Consider the following 12429-nt stretch of genomic DNA (forward strand, 5'->3'; position numbering starts at 1 on the left):
GATAATCAACTGTAAAAGTATTATTTTATAATCAACTATAAAATCGGCTAATGTTAATAGAAATTTTTATAATCAACTTAATATGAAAATATTTTTCTCCCAATTTTCGTTAACAACATTGATCAAAATGAAAACATTCCTTAAGGTCAATGACTCCAATACAAATATCAAAAGTTTGGTGATCAAAATACAAATGTTCTAAAAGTTCTTGGACCATTAGTATAGTTTACCCTTTAACTTTTTGCTCATTTAACGATGAGCCGGCTCAAAATGATAATGTGAATAAATCTGTTAATGCATTGACAACCATAGAGTCAATAAATTGTTCAAGCTTCTGTGTTCAACCTGAGGATTAATTTACAACATAATCCTTAAGAATCATAGATCCTAAAACAAAAATCACCAGATCATCTATTTGTTCCTATAACACTCATGCATCACCTACATACATAGTTTTTAAAATCATGTCAAATTATGGTGACATAAACAGGCTCATTTGAATCGGGAATGCACCGATTAGTTCCGCCAATTGGCGACTGCTGGCATTGTAAAATCTCCATCCCCGTTCATCCTTGGAGCCAGGCCAGGAGAGAAACATAGAGATCTATTCTGTAGTTGTTTGGATAAATACATGCTTAAATTGGACTTGCTCTTGATACCTGCAATATAGAAGTAAAACCAGGTTTCGGGTTTGTCATCCATCATTCAGACACCAAGAATGAACAGTCCGGAAAAGGCATATGACACCGACGATCATCGTTATGATACAGATACCTGATTTCCCAAACTTGTTGCAGTAGCCCAGTCCTGATGATGATGAGGCCTTCCTACTGGTCCATAAGTAATAAAAGTTGCTGCTCTTGGCTGCACTTGCCTATTACTTGTAGATGGAGCCGGCAGCTCTCTCATGAACCATAGTCCAAAAGCGACTGGGACCGATGAACCTGCCGATAGACCTTAAAGATTAATATTTTATAATCAAAATTAAAAAAATATTTGAACCGTTTATGAAAGCTATTTCATTAGAAATTTTAGTTTGCTCAAATCAGTATCGAAGCTGTTGTATAAACCCAGTCTTCAAAGACTGAATGAAATACCTAAAACATAGTGCAAAATAAGAAGAATAGGTGCTTCTACGCCATTGATCTCCTTTGGATTCCAGTGATGAGAAAGCTGCCAACAGAGAGAACAAACTTAACCCCATAAGAAAGACCACATGCCTAGTTCAGGAAAACAAAAAGAAAACTTCACATTGAGGTCTTCAGTTATCAAATACTTACAGGAAGATCCGTAAGAATAGCTATTAAAGAACTAGATGTGAAACACAAGACTGAGACAACTGCTAAACCAACCACCTGCAAAATGTCACAAGCTTCTAGAGTCATTCCAAATCATTTTACCACCAAGGTCTCGATAATTTGTTTTCAGCATGTTTAAGCATCAAGAGTTCCATGCATACAAAAAGAACGTGAAATGAAGAATAGGTACAAGTGCAAACCTTCCACATTTCAGATGAAGCTTTCTCGGAGCGGACTCTCCTCAATTTAGAAAATAGAAGGAAACCTGTGAATGATTAAAGAAAAAATTTAAGATAAAAACAAAACGACTAAACGGAATAAAAAAAGGTAGTGACAAAAAGAATTGTTTAGGAAAAGTTTGATGCAACCATTAAAGATCTTGCCCCGTTATTCTTTGTTAGGTAATATCAGTTTATCAGTGTATGATTTATGTTAAAATTTAAGATTCTTTCCTTTTTCAGAAGCACTGTAACTTGATTAGGAGTATGTTACTCGAACTCAAGTGTGAATATTGAATGTGGCCATGTATCCAACATCGGAATGTTTACTTTTTCTAACTTGTCCTCAGAGGGTCATATCCTTATACCCATGTCCGGATATGTATTAACATGGTTCTTTAGGAAAAATGAAGAGTCACCATGAATGCCAAGGAAAATTTCTTAAAACCTTCAAATAACTGATGCCGTATTGCCCACATCCAAGGGGGAAAGATAAAAAGCGGTGAAAAGCTCAAATCCACGCATATGATTAACAAACATTAGAAAGAAGTCATTCTCACCATAGCAACCGAAAGCTCCAGCCATTAAAAGCTCAATTATGGCAAGAAAATCTATATATACCTGCACAAGAATTGAAATTATGGACCAATAAATACTAGTCCCACTGAAAATATAAAATGTTATCTACTGATTCTACTCCTGGATATAGAACTTAGTTCCCATGAATGTTAACAAGTAGAGAAATTCAGCATTCACAATTTCAATCTAGAGTGAACACCATTTTCCATTTGCTTCGATGCTACCAAAAGCACCAAGGTCAATACATGCTTAAAAAACGTTAACATTGGATATCTTAACATATTGAAGATCTACAAAAGAAAGAAAGATAATCAAATATACTGATAAAATGAATTATGGATATTTTTCACAAGAGCAGGAAGTTAAGGTATCAATCATAACTCGGATTTTAACAGAATATCCCTTTAAATAAGCTTAACCTAAACTGATGCAGATTGGCAAAACCACAGCAAGAGCTGTGAGAAGGTGATTAACAACCTAGCCTTTGGTTATTTGTATGAATTTACAAATTTATTACCCTTATTGAGTTAAACAAATGCAAATGACTTACTACAGAAACATATCAAGGGATATTTAGATGTTATAATCACCATATCATAATTTGGGAGTAATATGATCCGTACCCGAGCAACTACTAAAGAATTACTAGAATTCTTCCCTGCACCAATCCGGATTATTGCAGCAAAGGCAATCATTAAGAAGACATTGAGAATAATGACCTGGTGGGAGAATGGAAGAAAAATTAACTAAACTACCGATGATAATATTGCATCGTAAATAGAAATTATTCGTCTGCATACCACAATGACAAATTTTTGTCTGCTACCAACACGAAAGCCTTGGAATGAGCAACATTTCCGACGAATATCAATGTTTGACAAGCCTGCCTTGTTCTTTGAACTTTCCAATAAAGGATGTTGACTATAATGTTCTTCATCACCATCCTCTTCATCATTTGCCTGATGGCAAAGGTCGGCCCTATAAAATCATTGCCCATAAAAGCATATATGTACCTTATAAATTACGCTACACTGTTTCCTGGAAAAATGTCTCAAATGCAATTACTAGCATATGCTTCAAAAGCTTTCAAAAATTGTTGGAATATGATTCAAAATTTGCTGGAATATGATTCAAAATATACCATTGAGAATAACTTGATATTTCCCCCGTGCAAAATCAACATGACAGATTTTTCAGGAAAAAAAAACCCATTAAGACGTGGTCCAACTTACCAGAAAGATAGGAGAAGAAGAAATGCAGCCAAAAATAGAATCTTGGGCAAGGCTGCAGGAATGTTTTCACCATTAAACCACAGGCAGATCTCATTCAAAATGGCTCTAGAAACAAGTACCAAAAGTAAAGAAAAGTTGTTGTCATTCGAGAGAAACATACCCATAAGAACAAAGCCACACACATTAGACCAGCAAAGCCACCTTTTGCATGTGGCAACAACCATGCACAAAAAATAAATGAAATAACCTGTCAGAAGACAAAAGAAATCCAAAGATAATTATCTGACGCAGAAAAAAAATTAAACACTACTGAACATTATAGCTTTGTATTTCAGGGCCAAGGAACTCATTTGAAATTTCTTTAGACCACATTGAAGGCAACAAAATTTTCAAGAATGGTTCAACATGAAAGTAAATGATGAAGTCCCTTTCCCGGGATCGAAGCAGAAAGCCAGAAACATTTTGAAAGGCATACACACTGTGTATGTACTTGAATGATAGCAATGACAATAAGAAGGCATAAAGGGGGTCTAGGAGCTTGGAACTTGAGAAACTGTTAGATTGACCACTGTGACCACCGTGGATTAGCTCTTCTTGATGAATTCTGGTTGGATAAAACTACATAAAATCTATCAAAACAACCAATAGTTCCGACATTGCAAAATATGCTAGTAAATGAAATTTATTCAATAACAATTATCCTGTAAACTCATGTTCTTCATCTTAGAAGGACGCTGAAATATATCAATCGATGACCCATTTCTCATTCAAGGAAAAGTCTTACTTTATATTGTGGCTTTAAAACTATGAAATTGATATCATTTCCAGAAACACTAGATATAAATTCCAACTGGATCCATGCTACTTTACAAATTTGGCTAATAAATTAGTATGCTAACAAAAATATCTTCACTAGATAGAACAAAGCTTCTCAACATCTTAGTTAAGCTCTTACCACAATTAGAGGAGCCTATCATGAGATGAAGAACCTGCATTTATTATTTGGCTCCATGAGTATAGTTTCATTAAAAAAGACAAAAGAGAAACAGCATCGAATTTGTTTTTAGAAGAAGTATTATAGATCACAGATACACATAAAATTAGAATCATAGACATAGATGCCAAAGTAAATCATGTGCTTTTATACAGCAATCTGAAGCCAAAAGATGTGAAAATTAAGCAATACAAAGTATCAGAATCAAAGTGTGTATCATCATAAAACGAATGGAAGTTCCAGGTTTCTATTATGCAAATAGGAGGCCAGAGAGATAGAAAACTTTATACAAATGAGCTAAGTTATTCGGACTTTAGTTATATAAAAGCATCATGAAATACTATGACATCCCATACATTTATCACATACTCCTCTTGCATGAAAGAACAACATGAACAAGAACACGCAATGATCAACCACAGAAGACTAGGGAAATAATTCGAAGATTTTTCTTACCTTTTGACGTGTCCACCCAACTTGTTGATTCCGTAGGTGAATCCTACAAAGCTGGTTAAACAAAGGCTACAATATGTCAGGGGGGAAAGTTCTGAAACATATAGTTAAGAAAGTGAACTCAAAATATGGATTTGTCGACTTCAGTATTTATTGCGACTCTTCTACTTTTATAATGCCTTTTAAGGTATGTCAAAAATATATAAATCAAGTTAATTATAAACGTCAGTTGTTATGTATCAAATTTTGAAATATGGTTCTTTTAAAATCTACAAAGGTAGTACCTGAAAGGCATATATATGCCTTAATGGTTCAACTAGACGTTTAGAACCATTCGGGTGGGTGTGCTTGTTCGAAACAAATATTTAATAGACATGGTTACCCATTACCCTCTATTTTCCTAAGTATGTCTATATTTGGAAGTCAGACCTCTATAACCATTGACATCAAATATGTACAGGTCTACACTTCAAAGAAAATGAAGAATTGAAGCAAATTTTAAGCCATATTTTTATTTTGGATCACTCTTTTTACTACTTTACATCAGAAAGGATTCATTCAAAGCCAACAAAAGCTTGGATTCAGAAATTTCAACATAAAAAAGCGCCAAAATCATCACTGATTGATACAAAAGGAAAAAGAAAAAAGAAAGGCATGAAATTTTCAACAGAATATATTAGGACAGAAGTAACCATTCAATTGGTTCGAAAGCTGAAATGCACTGAAAACAAATCCATAATAACCTTTAAAAACTAAAATTTTCAATCAATGTCTGTACGATTCTAGAGGTTTATATGTTTTTTCCCTAACATTTTCTCAGTAACCAAGAAAGACCCAGATTTCCCAATCGATTTTTTTTGTTAAATCCCCATTAACAATAGAAATTAAAGCCCACATAAGTAATTAGATACCATGACAGAAGGCAAATGCATTAAGCAAAACAAAACATAAAAAGGGGAGCACAAAACAGACCTGAAAGAAGGCAATAAATGCAAGAAGAACATCAAGGCAAAGCAGAAGGATATTCACAAAGAGAAGGTTGAAGGGGTAACACTTAACCATTGCTTTGATATACAAAGGAATGACTTTTTTTTCTCTTTTTCGTTTTCCTTTGGTTTTGGACCCCCAAAGGAAAGGAAGTTAGAAAGTAAAGGAGGAGAAGATATGTAGGAAACTGAATCCAAAAATAACTCTTTAATTTTTGTATCAAAAACACACCCGCTGACAGACAAATAGCTAATAGAGAAACACAAGATTTTTTTTTTTTAATGTTCTTCTGTTTCACGGCCTCTGTTTGACCTTTGGGGATCTGATTTTTCGGTCCTTTCATTGTTTGATTTTTGCTAATTATAATCAATGTACGTTGAATAAACGTGGTTTAGTTGAGTATTTCACTCAAATTAAAATGTTAATCGGACTCCTTTTTGTCTTTTAATATTTATTGTTTTTAAGATATTGTAATTCTATCGGAATAATTAATTAGATTACTTTTTTTTAATAAAAGATAAATCGAATTGTATTATGCGACTTTTTAAAAATAAAACTAAAATCGAATGACATAAAATTAATTTTTTTATTTGATTTAGTTCGATTTTATGATTTTTAATTGATCATCATTTTTTAAACTTGACATAAAAATACAAACTTCAAATTTAAATTAAGTGCAAATACAAAAATTCAAATTTATAAAAAAATAATATCGATAATTCTAAGAATTTAATTTTTAAGTTTACCTTCTAACAAATTCAAATAAATTTGATTTAAATATTTTTCTAAAATTTGATTTGATTTGAAACAAACATGTTTCATAAGAAGTAATTAAACTGAGTTACAAAATAAAAATTCCAAATTGAATTGAATTATATAATCTGATTCGAATTTTTATTTTATTTTTTCGATTTTATTATTCAACCCTAAGAATAATAATATTTTTTTATTATTTATGTAAATAGAATCCGAAACTATAGCGTCCAAAAAGAACATGAATTGGCAATAATAAACTTTCTTTCTTTTATAATATTCTTTATTATATAATTAGTGTCCAAAATTATTAAATGTTTATAGAATAGATATTTGGTATAAAGAACAATAATGTCATTTATGATTTAACTTGGGTTGAATCTCATGACTTATTGAAAATATTAAAAATAATAATTAAAAATCTTTATGGTTCATAACTAATAAAGGATTAATATCTATTTTAATATTTGATTCAAAATTTTGTGTACGTAGACAAATCTCATTTAGAGATTCATCACTAAAATCAGGAGTACGATATGAGTCCAGGTTAATCAGGATAAAATCATAAAAAATCAAGAGGGCAACAAAAGAAATATATGAATTTAATTTTCTTAGTTTAAATTATTTAAAAATTACAAGTACTTGTTGAATTAAAAAGTCAAATTTAGATTATTTTTTTTGAAAGGGAAGTCAAATTTAGATATTGATTTGGTATTTAAAAATTAGTTTTAAAGTTTAATTTGGTATCTAATTCTTTTATCCTATTAGATATTTGAACTTGATTTTAAAATTTAATTTAGTTTGGAACAAACAAGTTAAACATTTATCTAAGCTGGTAATTTCTTCACGTATCTTTGCCATTACTTCATCTGGAGGTCGAGTAAACTCGTGTAGGCCTTGGAAGTTTCCATGCATGCTTTGCTAGAGCATCTGCTACCTCGTTGATGTCTCTCGATAGACGATTGAATTGCAACTCCATTCTCAGGCTAGAATTATATTAAGCCTTGACATCATTGATTGTTGCATATGTATAATGAAACATTTTTAGATCAAATGTAAAGAACAATGAAAGAATATATAAAATGATTATATCTATATTTATGAGAAATGAGGTATACATGTGCTGATATAAATAAACAAGAAAAAGCAGACAAACCAACATATTAAAAAAAACATGCACACAGTATTTTGAAAGACAAGGAAAGATCTTTGGCAACTGACTCATCCCTTTGTTATCTTGGCCTTCTCTGAGCTTGCGTAGCTGGGAGGCTGTACAAGGACTTCAATTGTCGACTTATCAACTTGCTCTTATTTAGATCAAGCTGGAGATCCAAGTCATCTGACCACCACTGCTCCAATCCGTGAGCCTCAAGAAACTTTTGTTTCCCTTTCAACATCACAAATAACTTCGCCGCAACTTGTTCGTTTGAAGGTCCAACATTCTCCTTGTCTGCATCATTTTCCTATGTTCTGTCGGGGTCGGTTTAGTGGCAACAGATGTAATCACTATTATTCACATATAAGTGAGACACTCGTTGTTTCAATCCGACTGAAGCCTTCTCACCATATATATGACCTAACCAATTCTTTAGGCCTCGAGAGTTATCCTTGATCCCTTCAACATCACTGGCCTGAGGTTCACTGCTCGGAGGAAACATCGACTTGAGCCTTTTCCAAGCAAACCCCGCATTTTCTCTGATATTTCTTAAGCTCATAGCCAGAGAAATAGAGGGCAATTTAAACAAATGAGCATCCACATAAATACCTTTTTAGCCAATGCTTTTCCCACTTGTAAAGCAAAACCAGCTCCCAAGGAATGGCATGAAATACATACATTGTTGCTTCCATACCTTTCAGCGATTGCTTTTAATGCCTCGAATGCTCCCTTAAACCTTACAGAACCTTTCAAGCTTTCCCAAGATAGAAAGCGGAGATCATCCTCAATGTTCCTTATGATAGTTGGACCTTTGAGTAAAGTTCCTCGAAGCACTAAAACAGCCTTTGGTGCTCCACTAGGTCTAATGAGGACAAAGTCAGCCAGCGCTGCCGATTGATCCCAATCTAATACTACTCCAAATATGGACTCATCCCTTTCATCAATCAAAGTTTGGGTCAACTTGTACTTAAAATTCATTCATCACTTTGGAGCAAGAGCATTTTCAACTGTTATGTTCTCTTGTCTGTCCAATTCGAGCAAATATACGGCTTGAATGAAGCATGCGATTACGGATCTCTTATAGTTTGCATCATTCCTGCAATTGTGAATCATTCATTAGATTGACTAGCAAAGATATCCAAAAATAATTATAATTCAGTATCATAACTACACCGTATTCCCTAATAACTCTGATAACACCTGTTTATGTAGAAAGTCAAATATGGGAGGAAGATTTCGGTGCATTAATGCACCGAATGTGCAATTGTCAAAAGGGCTGCATAAATTGTTTCAATAATGGTAGAACCTCAATTTTAGCCATTGTAATTTAGGGTAATTACAAATTAGTCCTTAAGCTTCAACTATAAATACCCTAGCTCATTTAGCTTAAAAACCATCCAAAATCATTCTAGCTTTCTCCCAACACTAGAGAGTTTCTTGAGAGTTGTTTTCTCCTTTTTATCAAGAGAGAATTATTATTGTTTTCTCCTTGGTAGATAGAGAGAAGTTGTAATTCCTATTTTCTCATAGTGAACTTCTACCGTTGCCTTAGTTTTTACCCTATATTATTTATGAGTTTTCCACGTAAATTTTGTGTCTCTTTTATCTTCATTTTTTATTTTCTTAAATTATCAGTTGTAATTTTACTCTATTCGATAGCCGTCTTCCGCAATAATTGGTATCAGAGCCAGATTTGAGTGTGTAATATCTGTTTATTGTCTTTGTGGTTGTCACCAAAAGGTGGATCCTCCAACATAAGAAATTAAAAAGGTATTACCCATTCTTTGAATGTTCAAGAGAACTATTTACGATAGTGAAATAATGAGAGCTATCCATAGCATCTATCAGTGAAATGCCGTTAGATTTCACATTTGATAACAAATTGATCGAAATGGACGGGAATGCTATGACAAACTTTCATATAGCATTATCAGATGAAGTATTGTCAAGCATCGAGGAGAAGAAGACAACTAAGGAGATATGAGATCATCTTACCAAATTGTATGAGGCCACATCGTTGCACAATAAAATTTTCCTTAAGAGGAAATTGTACACTCTCCGTATGTCAGAATCTACTTCAGTGACGGAGCACTTAAACACACTGAACACGTTATTTTCTCAGCTTACATCCTTAAGATGTACAATAGGAGAACAAGAACGTGCTGAACTTCTACTTCAAAGTCTACCTGATTCGTAAGATCAACTCATCATCAACTTGACAAACAGTAATGTCACCAGTCTAGTTTTCGATGACGTTGCAGCTGCTGTTCTCTAAAAAGAAAATCGCCGCAAGAACAAGGAAAACAAACAAGTAAATCTGCAACAAGCAGAAGCGTTGACAACAATGAGAGGGAGATCAACTGAACGTGGCCAAAGCAGCAGTCACAAACATGGTAGATCAAGGTCGAGAAATAAGAAGAATTTAAAATTCTACAACTGTGGAAAGAATGGTCACTTGAAGAATGATTGTTAGAGTCTAAATAAAAACTCCAATCCACAAGGCAACACCGCAAACACTTCAGATGATGGAAATACTCTATGTTGTGAAGCATCAACCACAATGGAAGGTAGAAAGAGATATGCAGATATATGTCTCATTGATTCGGGAGCAACATATCACATGACCTCAAGAAGAGAATGGTTTCATCATTATGAATCTGTCTCAGGATGATCTGTGTATAGTTACAATGATCATGCCTTAGAGATCATTGGCGTGAGAACCATCAAATTAAAGATGTATGATGGAACAATTAAAGTTGTTCGAGATGTGCGGCACGTGAAAGGCCTGAAGAAAAATTTATTATCCTACGGATTGTAGGATAATAATGCAAGCAAGATTGAAACACGGAAATCAATCATGAAGGTGTTCCGTGGAGCGCTTATGGTGTTGAAAGGCGAAAAGATAGCAGCAAACTTGTACATGCTGAAGGAAGAAACTTTTCTAGAAGCAGAAGCCTCTGTTGCCTCATGTAGTTCAAATTCTGTAATGTTATGGCATCAGAAACTTGGACACATGTCATAATAAGGAATGAAAGTCCTTGTGGAGCAAAAGATACTTCTAGGCTTAACAAAGGTATCACTTACTTTGTGTGAACATTGCATAACAAGTAAGCAACACCGGTTGAAATTTAACACATCAAATTCTAGAGGTAAAAGTGTTCTAGAATTGGTTCACTCTGACGTATGGCAAGCACCAGTTACATCCCTAGGCGTAGTAAAGTACTTTGTCTCATTTATTGATGACTACTCCAGGAGATGTTGGGTGTACCCTATTAAGAATATGTCATATGTGTTTTCCACTTTCAAAAACTTTAAAGAGCGGGTGGAACTTGATTCTAAAAATAAGATCAAGTGTTTCATAATAGATAATGGAGGAGAATACACAAGTGAAGAATTTGATGACTTTTGCAGGAAAGAATGCATCAAAAGACAGTTCACAGTGGTGAACACTCCTCAACAAAATACAGTGGCAGAGCAGATGAACATAACCTTGTTAGAAAGAACAAGAGCAATGTTGAGGGATGCAGGCCTAGAAAAATCATTATGGACAGAAGTAGTCAATACCGCATGTTATTTGGTGAATCGAGCTCCATCAACTGCAATAGAGTTGAAGACACCAGGAAATACAAATTCTTGGGGTATGTTGATGGTGTAAAGGGCTATCGCTTGTGGGATCTCACTGCCCGCAAAGTGATTATCAGTAGGGATGTTATATTTGTAGAAGATAAACTACAAAGCAAAGAAGATGATAATAGCGCTGAAAAGTCAGAGACTACAAAGATACACGTAGAAAAGGAGTTTGAACAAGAAGATTCTTCTGAAGCAGAACCAACACATGATGAATAAGAACCGGAGAGTTCTGAAGCTCCAACAACTCGTCAATCAGATCGTATGAGAAGGCGTCCCAATTGGCACTCAGATTATGTTATAGAATGTAATATTGCATACTACCTTTTAATAGAGGACAGTGAGCCATCAACATATCAGAAGGCAATAAATAGCTCAGATGTTTCACTATAAATGATGGCGATGCAAGAAGAAATTGAAGCCTTTCATAAAAATAATACATGAGACCTTGTGCCACTACCACAAGGAAGTAAGCCAATTGGAAACAAATGGGTCTTCAAAATCAAGCGAAATGGTGACGATCAAGTGGAGAGGTATCATGCAAGACAGGTGGTCAAAGGATATGCTAAAAAAGAAGGTATTATTTCAATGAAATCTTTTCTCATGTGGTTCGACTAACAACAGTTCGAGTAGTTTTGGCAATATGTGCTACATTGAACTTACATCTAGAGCAACTAGATGTTAAAACAACTCTTCTTCATGGAAATCTTGAAGAAGAGATTTACATGCTCCAGCCTGAAGGTTTTGAAGAAGACGAAAAAAATAACTTGGTTTGCAGGTTGAACAAATCTCTGTACGGTCTAAAGTAGGCGCCGAGGTATTGATATAAGAGATTTGTTTCCTTCATTATGTGCCTTAGATACAACAGACTTAAAGCAGACCCTTGTGTTTATTTCCAGAGGTCAGGTGATAACGATTTTGTTATATTGTTGTTGTATGTGGATGACATGTTGGTTGCAGGACCCAACAAATATCATATTGAAGAATTGAAGGCACAACTGGCTAGGGAATTTGAAATGAAGGACGTGAGATCAGCAAACAAGATTCTAGGGATGCAAATTCACCGAGAAAGAAGTAATAAAAAGATTTGGCTTTCACAAAAAAATTACTGAAAAAGATATTGTCACAGTTC

The 12429-nt window shown here is 34.1% G+C and overlaps 1 protein-coding gene and 1 pseudogene across 3 annotated transcripts; both read right to left on the reverse strand.

The window, feature by feature from the left end:
• Positions 1-337: 337 nt before the first annotated feature.
• On the reverse strand, positions 338-5999 carry LOC120161267 (tobamovirus multiplication protein 1-like). Of its 3 annotated transcripts, none has more exons than XM_039171540.1 (13): positions 5747-5999; positions 4778-4828; positions 4283-4316; positions 3488-3574; positions 3328-3379; positions 2896-3073; positions 2719-2814; positions 2077-2137; positions 1499-1563; positions 1281-1355; positions 1098-1173; positions 775-944; positions 338-659 (listed from the first exon to the last, which is right to left on the reverse strand). In XM_039171540.1, the coding sequence occupies exons 1-13, from the start codon at positions 5834-5836 to the stop codon at positions 636-638; spliced, it is 1059 nt and encodes a 352-aa protein (XP_039027471.1). In that variant the 5' UTR covers positions 5837-5999; the 3' UTR covers positions 338-635. The 3 variants fall into 3 exon arrangements, with proteins under 3 accessions (XP_039027471.1, XP_039027472.1, XP_039027473.1); XM_039171541.1 differs by lacking the exon at positions 5747-5999 and adding an exon at positions 5518-5595; XM_039171542.1 differs by lacking the exon at positions 5747-5999 and adding an exon at positions 5518-5591 and having other exon boundaries at positions 3488-3528.
• Positions 6000-7806: 1807 nt separating this feature from the next.
• Positions 7807-8789, reverse strand: LOC120161269 (annotated as a pseudogene).
• Positions 8790-12429: the final 3640 nt, after the last annotated feature.

Source organism: Hibiscus syriacus, unplaced genomic scaffold (genome assembly GCF_006381635.1).
Source record: "Hibiscus syriacus cultivar Baekdansim isolate YM2019G1 unplaced genomic scaffold, ASM638163v2 tig00111398_pilon, whole genome shotgun sequence".
Lineage (NCBI taxonomy): Eukaryota > Viridiplantae > Streptophyta > Magnoliopsida > Malvales > Malvaceae > Hibiscus > Hibiscus syriacus.